This window comes from Osmerus mordax, chromosome 12 (genome assembly GCF_038355195.1).
Source record: "Osmerus mordax isolate fOsmMor3 chromosome 12, fOsmMor3.pri, whole genome shotgun sequence".
NCBI lineage: Eukaryota > Metazoa > Chordata > Actinopteri > Osmeriformes > Osmeridae > Osmerus > Osmerus mordax.
The window spans coordinates 7353052-7372814 of NC_090061.1; the positions used below are offsets into that span (position 1 = coordinate 7353052).

General features: G+C 47.1%; 2 protein-coding genes across 2 annotated transcripts in view; both read left to right on the top strand.

Moving 5' to 3' along the window:
* LOC136954487 (putative methyltransferase NSUN7) overlaps positions 1–7224 on the top strand; it is a 43087-nt gene extending 35863 nt beyond the window's left edge. The window contains exons 12-14 of the mRNA XM_067248116.1: positions 267–371; positions 6790–6870; positions 7202–7224. Coding sequence (XP_067104217.1) covers positions 267–371; positions 6790–6870; positions 7202–7224 — 209 coding nt within the window. The remainder of the gene's footprint in view (positions 1–266; positions 372–6789; positions 6871–7201) is intronic.
* Positions 7225–18794: 11570 nt separating this feature from the next.
* spock1 (SPARC (osteonectin), cwcv and kazal like domains proteoglycan 1) overlaps positions 18795–19763 on the top strand; it is a 21800-nt gene continuing 20831 nt past the window's right edge. The window contains 2 exon segments of the mRNA XM_067248117.1: positions 18795–18801; positions 18905–19019. Coding sequence (XP_067104218.1) covers positions 18795–18801; positions 18905–19019 — 122 coding nt within the window.

The following is a 19763-nucleotide window of genomic DNA, read 5'->3' on the forward strand; positions in this document are numbered from 1 at the left end:
AGTCCGAGTACTACCTCAAAATCCTGTCCTGTGGATGGTTATACTGTACTGTACTATAACTATACTCTTAAGGTCCGGCCCCTTACACGTACGTGAGTTCCAGACTACTAGATGAGAATAATACTAAAATGTAGGCCAACATCCCCCCCCCCCTCCCCACACACAAACACACACAGGAAGGCATCTGGCACCATGTTAAGGCTGGCTGGTTCGTTGCTGCCTTGAGCCGCTTATGGCTCTGGTTCTGTGCTTGTACGGTTCTGTAGTTCCGAGCTGGGTTCCCAGAGAAGGAGACCAAGCCAGGGCCGACAGCAGGACTGCCTCTGAGCCCAGGAGCTTCGCCATAGCTCCCGGAACACTGCTGGGCCTGGGTGTGTGTGTGTGTGTGTGTGTGCACGTTCAAGATGACAAACACAAAGATACAATGAAACACCAGCTTTGAATAATAGAAAGTGATGAGTTTCTTAGTTAGGCAAGAAAATGAAGATGTTATTGGTTTCACTTTTATTATGTCGGAGGCCCAGAAACAGATGTCCACTGATTTACCTCACTTTGTCTCTGTCGCACAGGGTCTCCCTGCACCCTTCCCAGGGGCTGTCAGGGGTGTTGACTTCCAGAAATCCTGTTATTGTGTGTGTGTGTGTGTGTGTGTGAGTGTGTGTGATTACGCTGTCAATGGAAGACTGATGAGGAAATGACATCAGCGTGATTCCACCAGCTGCACTGCCTTTTCAAAGGTGCTGCAGAGGGAGCTGTGTGTTTTGTTGTGCTGTATTTGTGCGTGTGGGCGAGTGGGTGGGTGTTTGTGTACTGTCTGTGTGTGTGTGTGTGAGCCTGTGTGTGTGTCTGTGCATCTGTGGCCGTGTGTGTGTCATGGCAGGAATCCCATCGGTGGTTTTAAAATCTGCTCAATCCCAGGCATCAGTTCCCAGCTCTCAGAGTTGGGAGGTAGTGCTGAACGCACTGATACCTAGCATGGTTTAACAAACGCTGCATGACATGTTTTTAACTGTATCCAGGAGATCAAGCTGTGTGTGTGTGTGTGTGTGTGTTTCTTGACAGTGTCGTCCCATCTCATTGCGTTGCCATAGTAATGGCTCATTGCCCCATCACTTTGTTTAGCCATTAGCCCTGGTTACCCCCGGCGACCACGGCTGGTTAGACCCTTTGGCTTCAGCATCTGATGTTTAATGACGTATACTGTGGGTATGTGTGTGCCATTGTGTTTTTATGTGAGCTACAACCTTTGTGTGTGTGTGACAATGAGTTCCAGCATATGTTTGCGAGTTTGCACACACTACATAGCCCTGATGGATGAAACAGACGTGGCTTCCACCACTTTGCCAAATTACCCAGAAAACATCATTCTACCACAAGGATGGAACCCGTGGAGTGAGGGAGGCAGAAGAAAAGGAGGAGAGAGAGGAGAGGTAGAGGGGGTAAATAGGGAGAGGGGTTTGTAATGTTTGAAAAACAGTTTGTCGGTGTGTGTGTGCGTATGTGTGCATATGTGAGCTGGGCCTGATAAGCTGACAGCTAGCTCAGAGGGGGGCTGTCTACTGCTGTCTCCCCCCTTAGCTACAGTGACAGAACATCACTTGTTGCCCTGTGGAAAAGGTGGTGTTCAGACTCTGGGACAGAGAGAAAACCCTAAAGGCTGACTTTATGACTTCAAAAGCAGATCTTAAAGGTCTTAGCAGCTTGTGATACTGCAGCCTGTTCTCAGGTCAGATCCTAAATCTTCCAGACTGGCAGATAAAGGAGAAAAATTGCTACTAAGGGACCCCAGGTCAGATCCTGAATGTCACTCTGGGCTACCATTATATATCCATACATATCGGTTTGTTGGTTACCTGGTTTTAAAGTGTGTGTGTGTGTGTGTGTCTACCTACAGTGTATATGTATATCATATTCCGAGCTAGCTCGGAGTGCTAATTGTGAAGACAGTTGTGTGTCTTTGTGACAGATTGATATTGTGCTCTTACAATATTCATTAATATTTTCTCATCAGCACACAGACACACCCACACACACATACACACACACATTCCCCTGAGATCTGACTGACTGCAGAAATATGCAATTTCAAAGGCTGCCTTGTAGCCATTAAAATGTCAACCATGTCCTGACATTTACTTGAACGTTTCCCATTTACAGGATGGAGAAAAACATCCACCCGCTCTCAAGCACGGGCGTGCACTTGCAAACCTGCAAATGCACACACAGCCAAACACCCCATCGTTATTGCATACACAAGGTAGCGACACACACATATAACTGCAACCTTCTCTGCATTCAGTCAGCTGTCGAGCTCTTACCAGCCGCCGTCTCCTTGACCGCCAAATCCGAAGGTCCTGATTGGATCAGAGTGTCTGGCTAATGATAAAACGCTCCATTTCCTCCAAGCCTGCTCTGCCCTGTCCCTGAGTCAAATGCCCATTGATTTATTTGTCCCTGACTCCTTTCTTTTCTTCTTCCTACTTATTTTCTTTCCTGTTCCATTTCTAATATCTCGTTGAGACATCCGGAAACATCCTCCAAGCTTAAGTACAAATAAAGAGAGAGAGAGAAAAAAGGGAAAGAGAGAAAGGAGAGTCCTTATCTGAAGCCAAACGTTGGAATCAGTATTCTGAAGATGAATGGGGCTGTAATTTTGTCCCGGGCCTGTGTATATGGGCATGTCTCTCAGATTTGTGGATGTGTGATTTGTAATGCATTATCTGCTGAAGGAAATCAAAGGCAGTATTACAAATGGAGTCAGATGGCTGAGCGGTTAGGGAAGCGAGCTAGTAATCAGAAGGTTGCCAGTTGGATTCCCGGCCATGCCAGATGACGTTGTGTCCTTTGGCAAGGCACTTCACCCTGCCTCGGGGAGAATGTCCCTGTACTTACTGTAAGTCGCTCTGGATAAGAGCGTCTGCTAAATGACTAAAATGTAAATGGCAGCCCTCCTTATCTCCCGCAGTCCGGCCGGCGATACAGCCTCCAACTGACATGGGTGTTGTGCACACATGCACACACACACACTCACACATACAGTACAGAGAATGACATACTCTTCTGTGACACACACACACACACACACACACTCACTCACTCACTCACTCATACAGTACAGAGAATGACATACTCTTCTCTGACACACATACACACACACACACACACACACACACACTCACACATACAGTACAGAGAATGACATACTCTTCTGTGACACACACACACTCACTCACTCACTCACTCACTCACTCACTCATACAGTACAGAGAATGACATACTCTTCTCTGACACACATACACACACACACACACACACAGAATGACACACACGTACTGTAAGGGCTGTTACACATAGAGGAGATATCCAAACACATACTCAAACATTCACGCACACAAAGGAGCTAGGACACACAGGAGGATACAAACGCACATGCACACACACACTTTGACTCACACACACACATTATATACAGACCTACTGGATTGGTAAGACTGTACAGTAATCTTTCCCAAAACATGCGTAGGCACACAAAGATACACCATGAAAAGATTTCTAAAATACCTACATTCACTAAATAAAGCCCTCTCTTCTATTCTCACTGGACTACTTAAACGCCAGTGGTCTATAGTGTGGCTGTGCCCCATCCTTCCATCCTACCTCTCCTCCACCACTCCACCCCTGCATCCCTCTGTCTGGCTCACACAGACGGGTTCTAGGTTGGAGTATGAGAGGGACGACCTGATGAGTCTGCAGGCTGTGTTCAGTCAGCAGGGGTTAGTTGAAACAACTCAGGGGGGAGCAGCAGAGAGCAGAGGAGAGAGGTGGAGAGGAAAGAGGTGGAGAGGAGAGAGGTGAAGAGTAAAATCTGTCTTTGAACGGATATCTCACAGTGTTAGAGCTGCTGTCCTATTACAATTACGTACTGTAGTGTGTGTGTGTGTGTTTGTCTGCCCATGGCAGCACAAGCAAACCCAATTAATGTAAAAGTTTGGCAGAAGTTTCTTCAAGTGCACGTGTGTGCACGTGCGTGTGTGTGCATGCATGTGATAGCCTCTCAGGCTCGATCACTGTGCAGACTGAATAATTGGTTGCTATAGTCACCAGTATGGATTGAGAGACAGGATCCCTGATGCACCCTATATGGACCTATGGAGGGTTGACAGATTGGAATGGGTTGCTAGATTTAACAGGGCTTTGTACAACATCATAGCTCAGGTGTCTTCGGAGAGTTGCTTATTGTCTATCTGACATGGTGCCTTCAGTGGAGTTCAATAATCACACAACCAACCACTTAGAAACACATACCCTCCCTCCCTCCCTCCCTCCCTCCCTCCCTCCCTCCCTCCCTCCCTCCCTCCCTCCCTCCCTCCCTCCCTCCCTCCCTCCCTCCCTCCCTCCCTCCCTCCCTCCCTCCCTCCCTCCCTCTCTCTCTCTCTCTCTCTCTCTCTCTCTCTCTCTCTCTCTCTCTCTCTCTCTCTCTCTCTCTCTCTCTCTCTCCTCTCTCCCTCTCTCCCTCTCTCTCTCTCTCTCTCTCTCTCCCTCTCCCTCCTATCCAACACACAGACACACAGAGGCAACGGTATAACCCAATCTATGATGCCTGGTCTGAGCTTGGATAGAGAAAAAGAAAGATACTGATGGAAGCAGGCATAGGTTAAAATGTGGCGAACGACCGGGTGTGATAGCTGGCCACTGCTGCCACGTCGGCAGCGGAACGGGCCGCGCCCCAGAACAAATATCTCATTTCATTTGAATGTGCGGCGGCTTGTGACGCGCTCTCCAGGCGCTCCTGATGTGGCGTTTACTGCCCCGCTTTTAATGAGTTGCCGGGCCACATCATAACAAAACACTGTGGATCCGCTCCCACTGACCCCCGCCTCGGCGCTTATCTGGACGCTTCAAGAAGGACGAGCACTGGTGGCCATGTATCATGCACACACACACACACACACACACACAAATGGACCACAGGCACACACGTTTTGGAATAGACACACGGTAGAGGCGTAAAGACAACGCAAGGAGACGCACTTCTACACTGGCACGCACACCCTAATCAGCTATGTGCAGCCTGCAGGCACACACACACTCACAAACACACCAAGGGCATTATCCCTTTACATTCATGCTTACTCACGCTTTCCGATCGTGTTTAATCACCATAATTCCCTATTAAACAGAGAGGGATGAGGACGGGGGTGTAGGGATGGAAGGAGAGTAGTTAGAGCCAGGGAGAGGGCAGGAGGGAGGGAGGGAGGGAGAGAGAGAGAGAGCACAGCTTCTGCCAGTATTGATCTCTACAGCGCAGTACTATCAATTTGCAAAGGGAGAACATAACAGCAAGTGCCAGCCTCAAACCAAAATGAAGCTGCAGATCGATGTTTTTTACAAGTCTGTGCTGCTCTGACTGTTAGAGGTGAGTCCATCCAAGACTGTAGATCAAATGAGGGTAGATAACATCACTGTGGTCTACCAGGGGATGTGTAGATCGGGATTGGTGGAGAGATCAGCTATATTTTCCCTCAGATAGATTCTCCATCTGTCCGGCCCGGCCTATCGTAAGACAGGAAATGCGAGAAGACAAGACGAATGAAATAATGCTAACTAATTCCTTTTTCACCCAGGTTGTCGATGAGTCAGGGCCTGACGCCATGTTCTCTAAGTGACAGGCGCGGTTACAGTGACAGGAAAGAGAGGGAGAGGGAGGAAAAGCAGAATGAAGTTGCGTGAGGAGACGTAAATTAAGAAAGGACAAACCTGAGGTGAAGAAAAACGACTTAAGGAAACGATAACTTCCAGAAAAGAAAGACATTCAGTAATGAGAAAAAAGAAAGAGGGGCCGGCGGAAGAAGGGAAAATGATGGGGTGGGTTAGGAAGCAGAATAGAAAGGACAGAATGGACTAGAAGAGTGCATTAAAAAAGACTGGGCTGTGAACCCCATGCCACCCTCTACTGTTTCTCCTCTTCTCTCCATCAGTTCCCTACCTCTCATCCATCGCTCATAAATCTTAGGTGGTTTTGGTCAGTCCTTCAGGGAATGGAAAGAATAAAGAAAAACTGAGTTCTGTCATCTCGTAAAAAGCTGCCGACCTAATAAATAAAGGAGCAGGATGAATTAGGAGATTAAATCATCAGAGGTCGTTAATGCCAGCACCTAACTGCGCCAGAAAAAAAAAAAAAAAAACTTGGTGTACTTTTCTGTTTGTCCGCTCCGTTCCTACTTATCGCAGAGGCACTGGAACTGCCTCACTGGTCCCAGCTTGGGTTTTAATGATTGGTGTGCGTGTGTGTGTGTGTGTGTGTGTGTGTGTGTGTGTGTGTGTGTGTGTGTGTGTGTGTGTGTGTGTGTGTGTGTGTGTGTGTGTGTGTGTGTGTGTGTGTGTGTGTGTGTGTGAGAGAGAGACAGAGACAGAGACAGAGACAGTGAGACAGAGAGAGCATGTGCGTGTGTGCACGCTTAAGTGTGATGGATTTGTCCATTTTGGTTTGTATGAATAGATGGATTAATGTGTTTGTGTACTGCCACATTTATTCCTTTTAAGGAATTGGACTACTCAGTTTGCGTAATGCCTTTTTTGGCTTTGGTGCAAATATATACTTTCTGAGAATTGGAAGATGGCTGTTACTGGCTTTGACTGTGTGGCTATTTGCATATGTTGCATGTCACATTTGTTGTGGTTTGTTTGCATCCTGTTTGCATTTCAAGTAGCAACACCATGTTGTAGATATGACATTGCCTCTCTCAAAAAGAATTGCCTCTTGTTCTGATGGTTCTTTTTGTTCCACAGAACCCGAGGCAAGGCCCACTAAACATGGCGAACCAGGACCCAAAGCCCACTCTGGACAGGTCAAGAGAAAAGCAGAGGATGGTGAGTTTCACCAGCGAGGTCATGCTCTGTCTTCCTCACAGTGTCACCAGATCTCTGGAAAAAGTTGGGTCTTCTCAAATTTGGAAGACCAGGAAGAAATAAACTGCTTTGTCAGTCAAAAAATAATATTATTGATTGTTTTGTCAGTGAAACCATTTAATGAAAACTCCCTTGACAAGGATAAAGGAGATACATGTATGTATGTAGTAACCTTGTGACTTGTTGGTAAGGAGCAGCGTTTTCTTGCTGTGAATACCGAATACTGGCCATCCCTTTAATACAGTGGGGAGATATGTGTTTGTGAGTCTGTGAGGCCAATAAACATCCCCAGTTCCTGTCATCTGTGGCTGGTAAAGCATGGCTAATTCCTGTAGGAGGATCAAAGCAGCCCCTCAGTAATACAGATACGGACAGTTAGTGCAGGCTAACATGAAAGCTGTTACACACCCTGTTACTGCATGCTAACATGATTGCTATTATGTGGCTGTTAAGTGCAGGTTTACGTGTGTGCAGTATTAGTTTGTGTTAGCTGGATGCTAAGTTCATGTGGATGCTAACAAGAAACGTTAAAATGTGTGCAGCTAGATAGTGTGTTAGCAGGCAGCTAACCAAAACAGGGGATAATGTGGCAGTTTGGGGCATGCTAGTGTGGAGGCAGTAACATGGTATGTTAAAGACCAGTGGTGTGCCACAGTTAGCATGTAATTGCAAAGGCTTCCACAGTTGTGATAGTCGTGTGTGGTTTTGTAGTTTAGCGTGGGCTAACACGACACTAGCGGGCTAAGCAAACTGATGTAGGTGTTGTGCGCTTAAAATCCCATCAGTGGTGGGGTTTGCTCAAACGTAGTATGAATTACAAACATTTTCTTTTTCAAGAACACCCTGATACATGTAGCTCAACTAACCTGAAGAGCATGCCCCCTGTCTCCTCTCTGGTGCTACAGAATGGGAGAAAAAGCCTTACAGAGGAATTAGTGTTTTGTTTTTTTCTTGTAGATTTCTCCATTCTTTAAATGGGGACATGCTCTAGCTAATCTGTCTGTGTCTGTCAGTTTCTCCTTGTCTGTCCCGATATGGCCTGGTCTGCTTTATGAATTGGCATTCTACAGGTATTCCTGCTGAAAGAGGAGGCTTCAAAAACAGTGTGCAAATGGGTTTTTCCCGCAAGCAGCCAGAATGGCCAGCGACGTGTAGTAAATATTAAAAAAAAAATTGGCCAGGTACACACACACTCACAAACGCACCTTTATGCACACAACCTCACACAAATTCACATACCAACACACACACATACACACTGCCCTTCTCTGTGTCCCTGGCTAACACCCACATGCAGTACACTCACACGATCATTCAATGACAGCATAAAATAAATTCATATCTTGATGTAGTCAAACAGGCTGGAAGGCCGAGTGAATCAACGTCAAATTGAAAGAACAGTAGATGATATCTTGTCTGCCTGACAGGTTTGCAGATGAAGAGATACACAGGTGGACATGGATGAATAGATTTGTAAAACAAGTAAAACAGACAGACAAGCTAATGGGTCATTTTGAGCTTCAGTGATTGCGAGTCATTCAAGCCTTCTCAAAGGCCATGTCCACATATTAGTTTCTCTTGAAAACAGTCAGAAAGACAGACTGGTAGGAAAAAACGACTGTTCTTTGTAAGTTTGAGAGTGTTTTAGTAAGAGAGATAGGAGGAAGAGTTTGTTTGAATTGGTAGGGGCCTCCTGTTTTATCCGCCCAGTGCAGAAGCTTTGACTTTAATTGACGCTTATTCCAGATTATCCTTCACCTCTGGTCATCGGCTGGTTGCCCCCAGATACACTCAATATTGTAAACTCAATATTAGTATACACATGAACCAGGACTGGAGAGAGAAACACTGAGTGGGTGGGCGAAACCATCAAAACGTTTTGAACACGTTTTGAACCGTGTTGAACTGGTAATCCAATTCATATAAACTCTTCTCATCTCTCCTCTTCTCTCAGAGAATCAGACTGTGTCCGATAACTGCACACATAGCGGGCAGACACATTGAGTCAGTGGATCAGAACATCTGGCCATTGCCCTCAGGCCAGCGTTGCCTCTGGAGTACAACCAAAAAGCCTAGAGCCAAAATGGCCTCCGGTGCTCTTAGTCACCGGGCTTCTATTTAATGAACCCACGCCCTGGTGGAAACCTGATTACTCGTGGCTGCTCAGGTGATGGCGCGGACTCTCTGAGCCATGGGGGGCGTGTGTGTAACCCATTTCCCCCTCCGAACCCTGTCTGTCTGCACGCCCCCCCCTGTTCGTTAGGATACTGTCCCATGCAATGCCAGATGAATGTCTATAGAAGCTGTGGCTACTGGGCTGAAGGGGAGGAGCGACGAGAGACAGATAGACTTCAGTACATGCAGAGCAGGGTGTCACAGGTGGGGCACACACACTGACAAAAACAGGACAGACATGTTTGTGCCAATAATGCACAAACATGCTCATACGCCCGACCAGTGCCAGATGAATTGTGTGTTGTAGTTTTTTTGCACGGTGAGTGAGAGAGGATGATAGCGTGTTGGCAGCATGACAGAAACTACACGGCCTCAGAACAATTATCCGTGACACTGAAGGTGAGGCCATAGCTGGAGCTGGCAAAGCAGACAGGCTGTCTGGGGTCTGTGTGTGTGTGTGTGGGCGTGGGTGTGAGTGTGTGTGTGTGTGTAATGCTGTCTGAAATAATGTGTTATTAGAGGATGACTCAGAGGTTTGAGATGTTAAGTGGGCACAACCTTGTGTGTGTTTGTGTGTATTCATGCCAGTGGCATTGAATTTTGTGAGGTGCCAGCGACAAAGTCCCTGTCCATCAGAATTAGGCCTGTGTGTGTGTGTGTGTGTGTGTGTGTGTGTATGTGTGTGTTTGTATGGCCCAGGGTCAGTTTGTTCTCAGAGGTAATTATCCAGAGCTGAAGGACAGTGGCTACAAGCTAACTCTGTAATAAGAACAAAGTCAACCTTCCCACTCCTTACACACAACCAAGCACATGTTTGCGCCTTGTCTTCTCGTTATTTCAGCAAAATACCTAAGACCACTGTTCATTAGTGAGTTGCTGACACACACCCTCATGCCCTCTGACCTCTCCTGCTCGAGCCTCTGGGTGACTGACGTCACCCAACAGGCTTGCTCTGTGTTGACCCCTTGAGTCACATGGGTTTCTGTAGCTTCTCTGATTGGTTATCCACCAAGTTGAAATGTATTGTATGCCCTTGGTCAAATAAATGTATTCTGGTACATCTGCAGTGGTCCAGTCCTTGGCTATAATTGGTTGGTTGGGGCAGAGTGTAAGTTACACGCACACACTCCCAGACACACTCCCAGTTCCTTCACACACACAAACACACATATATCCAGATCTTCCATTCTCTGGTCCTCCTCTAAGTACTCCACTGGTCTGAGCGCCCGCTGCCTCACGTCGTTTCCACCTACTTCCCGATCCTCGCGCCGCTGTGATCAGTCAGCCGGCGACCTTGGGGTTCCCGTTAGACGGCCATGCGGTGATTGCAGATTTCGGGAGGCAGAGGAGAAGACTGATAGAACGTAATGAAATGGCCTGTTGCTCTAACCGAGCCAATAACCTGCTCTGTGGAAGGACTAGGTGTGTGTGTGTGTGTGTGTGTGTGTGTGTGTGTGAGGGGTTTGTTTATTTAGTGTGTTTGTGCTTGTAGTTGTGATAAAATTGTTTCATTTTGTGTATAATGGTGTTAATGTGTGTGTAGGTGAAAAGGAGTGTGGGAGCTTGTATCTGCGTATGTTGTATGATAGTATTAATGTCTGTGTGTGTGTAAGTGTGTGTTTGCGTGCTGCATCATTACACTGTTGGTGTGTCTCCCTGGAGAGCTCAGAGAGAGATGCTCTCCGACATCTCTCCTCTCTAGATATGGAAGTGCTTCTCAGCGGCACGTTATGATGCTTATAAATGTCAGGCCCTATAGCTCTGCTGTGACAAATGATTACAAGGGGAATCAACTGGAGTGTGTGTTTGTGTGAGTGTGTGTGTGTGTGAGACGTGTGAATGGTGGTCCTTTTAACCTATCAGCAGTAAATGTAATGAAGGAACCACAAACTGTGTGCGTGGTAATGTGTGTGCGTGGCAATGTGTGTGTGTGTGTGTTTGCGTTCGTATGTGCCTCTGTTTATTTTCCAAGTGATGTAAGTGGGGCATCAATGCCAACACCCCCCATCTCTCCCAAAAACACACACACATTATTGTCTTACTGGCTTGGTAACAACACTGACATGCACACTTACACACTTACACACACACACACACACACACAGAACATCAGTACAATTGTACACCCCATCCCCCTAAATCATAAAACTTCTTAACTTAGAAGCTGCATGCTAAAGGCCTTTTCCTACAGCTTTCAAGTTCTTTAAAGACATTCTCTGGGCAAAAGGTGCTGCTATTCATGCACTGCCTGTGTGTGTGTGTTTGTGTGAGTGTGTGAGTGTGTGTGTGTGTGTGTGTGTGTGTGAGTGTGTGTGTGTGTGTGTGTGTGTGTGAGAGTGTGTGTGTGTGTGTGTGAGAGAGTGTGTGTGTGTGTTTGTGTGTGTGTGTGTGTGAGTGTGTGTGTGAGTGTGTGTGTGTGGACCCATGTAGCTTCCAAGCCAGTCTGACAGTGATGAATATTCGCAGTTGGAAAGGGATGGAAAACATCCATGGGGCTTTGGGTCTCACTCCCTCCCCTTTATTTCCCTCACCCACTTTCTCTCTCTCTCTCTCTCTCTCTCTCTCTCTCTCTCTCTCTCTCTCTCTCTCTCTCTCTCTCTCTCTCTCTCTCTCTCTCTCTCTCTCTCTCTCTCTATCTCTCTCTCTCTCACCCTCTCTCCCTCGTCCTAGTACCAGAAGGATTCCATCCTGCATTCAGCTCTTTCACACTATTAAGCCACTAGGGTTTCTTCTGTTACTTTTGGACTCTATAGCCCTTCCTGTTTATCTAGTCTGTTCTTCAATTACATACAGAATAATATTAATGTATTCAATATTTCATTTCTCGCCAGTTAATTCTGTTCGAATCGTCGACTCCCCCAGAGGCTCTCTCTGCTCTTTCATCCCTGTATCTCGTCTTCCTCCTCATCCCTCCCTTACCCCTCACTCCCCAAGGCCGTGCAGTCCAAACACAAGCTCTCCCTGAGGAGCTCTCACCAACCAAAGTGGAAAGGAGTTGTTTTTATGAATTGTATATAAAATCACACATCTATATAATTATTTTATTATTCAAGCCAAAGCGGTTTGCCAATGTTCTCCTCCCCCATTTTTTTTCTCGTACTTTCTTTCTTTCTCACTTCCTACCTCTCTCAGTCTCTCACCCCCAATTGAGAAAGTAAAAAGCACCTTTTTAATTTGCGCATCAAAGCCTCAAAGAAATGCTCGCTTTTCAAATTAAGAGTCTGCGGGGAGCTGTTCAAGCACTTGTTTTATTCTGTCTCTTCTTCAACAAAACAAACGACCAGAGGACAGAGACCTAGAGCTGTGACAAGGACAGCTCCTCCGCTAAGTCAGCGATCCCCCCTGTCCCATGATGCAATGCAGCTACAAATGAACGCTACTCTCCTATTCTGGGCATCTGTATCAGTCCTCAGAACATCTCCTGGGTATCTCAGGGAGAAGGCACACCATGTTGATACATTTTAATTAAGTCATTGCTCTAGACTAGGAACGACAGACTTCTTTTACTGTATTTCAACAAAAGAAATTATAGCCGGTTCCTATGCCCTCTGGATCCTGACGTAATGTGTGTCTGTGTTTAGTCTTCTTTTGTCCTAATCCCCCTTGCTTTATGTGCTAGGAAAAACATCACTACTGTTATACTTATAGTATATAAGCTACACACACATTCTCTCACACACAAACACACCTCCGCCAGAGTCAGGGTCCATGGGGCCTAGTAACTGGGCTGATGCCGTCTGTGAAGCATTGGGGATTAGCGTCCTGCTGCCGGTAACCTTGACATGAATCAAGAACACAGGGAGGGACACACACACACACATACAGGCCTTTGCACAACCGCATACAGTTGAGTAGCAATTAATTTGAGGTCATCTTGTTTTAACAGGCCAGTTGGCAGTCCGACCTGTCTGTCCTGGACTCCTCCCATCCCCATCCCCCAATCATTTTGCTGGTTTCTGGCCACAGTCCAGGTCTGAAATGATGTGAAATAATGTTTTATTTTCCTCTCCCTCTCTCTCTCTTTTTCTCTCTCTCTTATTCTTTCTCTTTATGCCTCTTAGTCGTTCTCTTTTTCTCTTCTCCTCCTCTCTCGCTCTCCATTAGTCTCTCTCCCTTCTCACTCCATCAGCCCCCCCCCCCCCTCCCCACCATATTACGGGGAGTGAGGAACCCAAAGCAGTGAGTCCAGAATCTGGGAGGGAGAGGTCAGGTCGCTGCACTTTTAACCTCTCTTATAATGGAGTTTTAAAGCACTACTGTAATGTGTTTTCAGTGGGGAGCGCTATAGAAACTGCTGTAGCCATTAAATACTAATGGGGCTGTTTTTAAGGCTTGAGTGATCCCAAGAGGAGAGGGGTTGCGAGGAGGGGTGGAGGGCGAGAGCAGAGGAAGAGGTGAGAAGGGGAGGGGAAAGGAGAGGGTGGGAAGAGGAGGTGAGAGGAGAGGGTGACTGGTGGAGGGGAGGGAGGGAGGGAGGGAGGGAGGGAGGGAGGGAGGGAGGGAGGGAGGGAGGGAGGGAGGGAGGGAGGGAGGGAGGGAGGGAGGGAGGGAGGGAGGGAGGGAGGGAGGGGAAGGGAGGAGGGGAAGGGGGAGGGGAAGGGAGAGTGTGAGGAGAGAAGGCAGGAGGACGGGAGGGAGGATAAAGTAGTGGAGAAGAGGAGAGAGGAGGAGAATTAAGTTCTGCGTTAGAGAACATCATCCCTCAGAGATATCTGCATTATTAACCCCAATGTGAAATAATGAAATCAACTCTGACACTGCAAGGTGCATTGACTGTACTAATAACTCTTCTACACATTCACATACAGACACACAGACATACCATAACAATATAGATCTTCTTGTGTCAGAGTTTATGCAAGTTGATGTAATACTCTTATGTTTTCGAATGTGATAGAAATGAAATATGACAGATAAGCTACTCCAATTGTCTCTTGGAGTAGGATATCATTAAAAACACACACAAATATCCACCTACACACCTACACCCATACACAGAAACATACACACACCTGCCGACATACTTGTCTAAACACACACATACTCACCTACCGTGCACACACACACACACCTAAACCTACACACTCAAAGTAAACTTCACAGACAATTATAGAGTTGCTCCTCCTTCTGTAACAGCAGTGGGTTGCCGTGGGAGAACAGAGAAGCAAACCTCCATCTTTGCTCACAAGCCAGCACCTCTGCCTCCTCACGTCTCCATGGCTACCATGTGGGTAGGCTACAGTCCCAGAGGGTTTCGTGGAGGTGGATAGCTCAGGCCAATCAATACCTGAATCAATACATGAACCTCAAGTCATTACATTATCCATGTTCAAATGGTTCTGAGAACTGGATTGTAAGGGGGTCTGAAAACACCTATGTTACACCGGAGGCAAGTCTGTATGTGAATGATTACATGTTGGGGCAATGTATGTAGAAATGGTAGAACTCGAGATAAGTTTAAGACTTTCGAAAGACGACTAGAAATATGTACTATTAGTACAGAAAGAAATTGTTAAAACAGTAAAGAAACCCTGTTTTTGTACAGCAGTGCATGTGTTTGTGTGTGGTATTTGATCTTAAAATGACAGATTGCCCATTCCTTTGTGAAATTTACTCAGTGAAGGCCTTATATAGCAAATAGTTTTCTGAGATTATGGACAAAACCCACAGATACACACACACAGACACACACTGGGAAGAAATAGGGTGTGATTAACAACTGTGGCATAAAATTTGCTCTCAGTTTTGCAGTCGATTTATAATCAGGATGTGCCAAGCTTTAATGATTACCTTGACCTTTGTGTTTATGGGTGCGTTAATGGTTGTGTGTATTTGTGGTCGTGTGAAGTTGTGTGTGTTTGTGTGTGGTGTGAATAAGAGCAAACAAAAAGTGCATTCTTATTTAAGGAATGAAAATGTAATGGGCTGCTGTACTCCACAGTCAGTGTGTCTACTACTCTATTTTAGTGGGTGTGTGGGTTCACCAGTGTGTGTGTGTGTGTGTTCACCAGTGTGTGTGTGTGTATGTCCCACACAGCCCCTTACCTCTGATGTCCCACCAGAGTGTCAAGGTGACTGGGGTTAGCAATTAAGTTGTCTGTCAGATGAGTAGCGATGTTCTAGCTAAAAGAGGACAAACAAAAAAACCCACACTGGATACTGAGAGAGGCCTTGCACACTTCATAGTGCCACTCTTACCCTCCTCCCAGTACTGGTGCCCTCTCTTAAGTGCCCATGTCAACTTGATGCCATCTGTGCCCAGACACTGCTACTGCACCCCAGGGAGTGACAATCAAGCTATCAACCTCACATGCAAACACTGGGGTTGGTGTGTTTGGGGATGCATGTGCTTGGTAAGTTGTGTGTGTGTGTACTGAACACGTTGGTGTGTGTGTGTGTATAGGATGTGTGTGTACTGAACACGTTGTTGTGTGTGTGTATAGGATGTGTGTGTACCGAACACGTTGGTGTGTGTGAGGAGAGACGAGCTCAGGATGTGTGTGTACTGAACACGTTGGTGTGTGTGTGTATAGGATGTGTGTGTACTGAACACGTTGATGTGTGTGTGTATAGGATGTGTGTGTACTGAACACGTTGGTGTGTGTGTGTATAGGATGTGTGTGTACTGAACACGTTGGTGTGTGTGAGGAGAGACGAGCTCAGGATGTGTGTGTACTGAACACGTTGGTGTGTGTGTGTATAGGATGTGTGTGTACTGAACACGTTGATGTGTGTGTGTATAGGATGTGTGTGTACTGAACACGTTGGTGTGTGTGTGTATAGGATGTGTGTGTACTGAACACGTTGGTGTGTGTGTATAGGATGTGTGTGTACTGAGCACGTTGGTGTGTGTGTGTGTGTGTGTGTGTCAGGAGAGACGAGCTCTGGCGCTGTGTCTGTGTCTCGACAGCTGTCGCTCGCACGTCAACCTGCGTTTTTGATAGCACACTGTGGGATACGTTTCAAACACACACACAGTCTCGTACCCCCCTCCTCTCCCTCTCTTTCCCTGACCCTGGCCCCCTAGCTCTCTCCTTCCCTCTCTCACCCTCTCTCACCTCCCTCCCTCTCTCTCCTCCCCCCCCCCCCCCTTTGTGTCACTCGCCAGCTAAGCAGCACCCCATCCCACCTCTACAGTGCAGTTTGTAATGATTAGTCTCATGTCACACTCTCTCTTCATCCGTTTATTTAGCATCTGTCTTTTATTTCGTTCATCGGATGACCTAGCTCCCACAGCTATTTCCTTTGGCCCGTAGCGTCGCCACGGTAACAGCGAGCCTGACGGAGCCTGGTAAGTGAAGTTGTGGCGTCGGTCTGGCCGTGTGGCGTGCATCACGTGTCTGTGAACGACAGAACAGGAGAAAAGAGAGAAAGCAAGAGAGAGTTGGTGTCGGGGTAAAACACTAAGAGAAATGAGAAGGGGTTTGCTACAGTGAAAGGGGGAATGTGGTAGAATGGGAGGGAGAGTGACTGACAAACGGTGAATTGAAGAGTGAGAGAGGGAGTGTGTTTGTGAGTGTGTGCAAGAGAGAAAGGGAGAGGGAACGATAGCTTGCAGATGCAGTGCTCCTGCATTAGAATTGATTGGTTGCTTAAACGGCCAGTGCTGCTCACTCAAGCCTGGGATAGACAGATAAGAGCTCTCCTCTTTTCTCTCCTCTCCTCTAATCTCCTCGCCTCTGCCCTCCTCTCCCCTGCCCTCTTCTCTCACATCCTCTCCTTTATTATCTATTTCACTCTCCTCTCCTCTTTCCACTTCCTGTCATCTTCTCCTCCCCTTTCCCCTTCATCCTTTCCTATTTTTTCCCCTTTCCTTTCGGATCCCCTCCATCCCCTCTCCTCCCATCCATTTAAATGTCCAGAATGTCTACCTGCCTAATTTAGCTGAGAACACACAGACGGAGCTCTCCTGTGTTTGTCCTCAGTGGTCCTCCGACCCTCTTTGTTAACCAGATCCCCTCCAACCGCGCCGGCCCCCCAGCCATCTCTCATCTCTCATTTCCCTCACGGCGAGAAACTCATTTTCAGAGCGAGGGAGGAATCGGATGAGTTTCCGCCAACGCTGATAGACGCCACGCCTTGCACGCCACGTCCTCCAGACGGGCAAATGTGTGTGCGTGTGTGTGTGTGGGTGTGTGATAGAAAGAAGATAGAGGAGGTTGAAGAGGAAGATATATAGATTGACATTTCTTGGCAGTTCCGTATATTTACAGACCAGTTCTACCTGTCTTGCTTTCTATTCAGTGCAGAGTGGGAAGGTGTACGAGAAACACAAAAGAACAGCGGTTGGTCCTGGTTTTACAACAAGCTTCCTTATGATTTGAAACTCTGGTATTGTTTGTGTGTGTGTGTGTGTCTAAAGCTACACATTTCCCAGTGACGTCAGCGTGTCTAACCGGTGTTTGTCTGTGTGCTTAGCGTGTGTTCTCCACGTCAAAGATCCTTCAAGGATCTGTCGTGTTCACGTCACGTGCGGCACGCCGGACACTGCTGCAAGCACAAACACACAGAAACGCACACATGCGCCATTAGCCTGTCTAGCTAAGACCCATCCACTCACTGTTGTGAAGGTAGCAGCCGTGCTAACTACGTTTTCTAAGGGCTAAGCCGAACATCGGCCTTGAGTCATTTAACTCCTTTGAAGTTATTTTGGGTTTCAGAGAGTGGGTGTCTTTCCTCCCTATCTTGGAGCATCTGGTGAAGATGAGTACCAAGACAAGCTCAAGCCCACATTTGTTTTGGTTTCCCATTGATCTCTGAGTTTGTTGTCGCCTGGGTTTCTGTGGTCATTGGTAGCGATTTTGATGGACTGTCCAAACCATCTTCAGCTGCATCACACACATATGATCCAGGCTGGCAGGCTGCTGCTGCTGCTGGACAGAACACTTACAGGCTGTTTGATTATATTGTGTTATCTGTCTCCCTCAAGCACATAGAAGGAAGCCGTAGAGCTGATTGAAGATGACTGCATGGCCGCCTCTTCCTGGGCTTTCTAGGAGGTTCTCTTTCTCTCTTCTCTCTTACCCTCCTCTACTGTCTATCAGTCTCTCTCTCTCTTTCTCTCTCTCTCTCTCTCTCTCTCTCTCTCTCTCTCTCTCTCTCTTTCTTTCTCTCTCTCTCTCTCTCTCTCTCTCTCTCTCTCTCTCTCTCATCGTCCTCTACCATCTCTCTCTTTGTCTCTTTGTCTCTCTTTGTTCATGGTCCTTCTTTCCCTCCTGTTTCATGTCCCTCTCTCCATTTTTCTTTCCACCAACCTCTCTCTCTCTCTGTCTCTCTCCTCTCTCTTCCCATCTTTCTCCTCTCCTCTTCCTCTGTCCTCTGTGGGTGTATTTGCGTCTTCAGCGTAGCGTGAAATGACAGGACGCTCGGAATGATCCCCTGGCTTTGATCTCCGTCACCTTGGACGCTGTCCACCTGTGACTCACTGCCTCGGCGATTATGTTGCCGTGGAGATTGATGTGGAAGCCGACAGTAGGGCGTTCTGAGAGTCAGTGTGTCGGGGTGGAAAGTCACTCCGTTAGTCACACACACATGCGCACACAAACACACACACTTTGAAAACACTCTCTTTATCTGCTCCTATTTATACTTCCTTTTTTACCTCTCTTCATTTCAACTTCTTCTACTTCTAGTCATCTTTCCTCCACATGCAGTAACATTCTCAGGTCGATGACAGTTGTGTTGTATGAGTAGAGGTTGGATGGACAGTCATGGACTGTCAGTGGCATTTAGTTCTGGGATGAACTGATGTCAATTTGGTGCATCCTGGAGTTTTTGTGTTTGCTTCTTAAATCCATGTGTCTCCTCCCTCTCCCCATAGGCCTGGACGCCACCAAGGATCCTTGTGTGAAGGTGCGTTGCCCCACTCACAAAGTTTGTGTCAGCCATGACTACCAGACCGCCATCTGCACCAACCACAATCAGCCAACACACAGGTAAGACATACAGATGTGCATGCATGTACACACGTACGCGTGCACACACACACATGCACACACACATGCACACACACATGCACACACACACACACACACACAAACAGGTAAGAGATACAGATATGAGTAGGCAAATACACACATGTATATTCTCCCTTTCCAACACACACACACAGTTGCATACACACTCTCTTTCTTGCAGTAACATACACACACAGTCACACACCCTGCTGGAGAAAAACAGATGACAGGAGCAACCTTCTGGACAGGCAAAGAAGACAATAGCTGTTTTGTAGAGAGGGCGGGAGGCGTTTGTTCATCCAAAAAGTCCGGAAATGTTGTCTTCCCTAACTCAGGACTAAGTTTGGATGCCACCCTCACAGCCTGTGACTGTGTGTGTGTCTGTAACTGTGTGTATGGGCATGTGTGTATCCAAATCAGCCTCCTACTGTCCATCCTCCCTCCTGTTGCTCTTCAACCTCTCCAACCATGACCTGGCAACAAGCCTCTGATTGGTGGAAAAGCCTCCACGCTGGTCTCGCTGCTCTCTGAGAGAGAAGAGAGGGAGGAGAAGAGAGGGGAAGGGAAAAAAGGGCAATGCGAGGTGAGAAAAAGAAAGGAGAGGAGGGGGTGAAGACGAGGGAGTAGCAGATGGATGAGTGGGCGAGGGAGAAAAGGAAAGGATGAAAGTGGAGAGAAGGTCCAGAGAGGAAGAGGAGGGTGCAGGCATCCCCTATGGGCCTG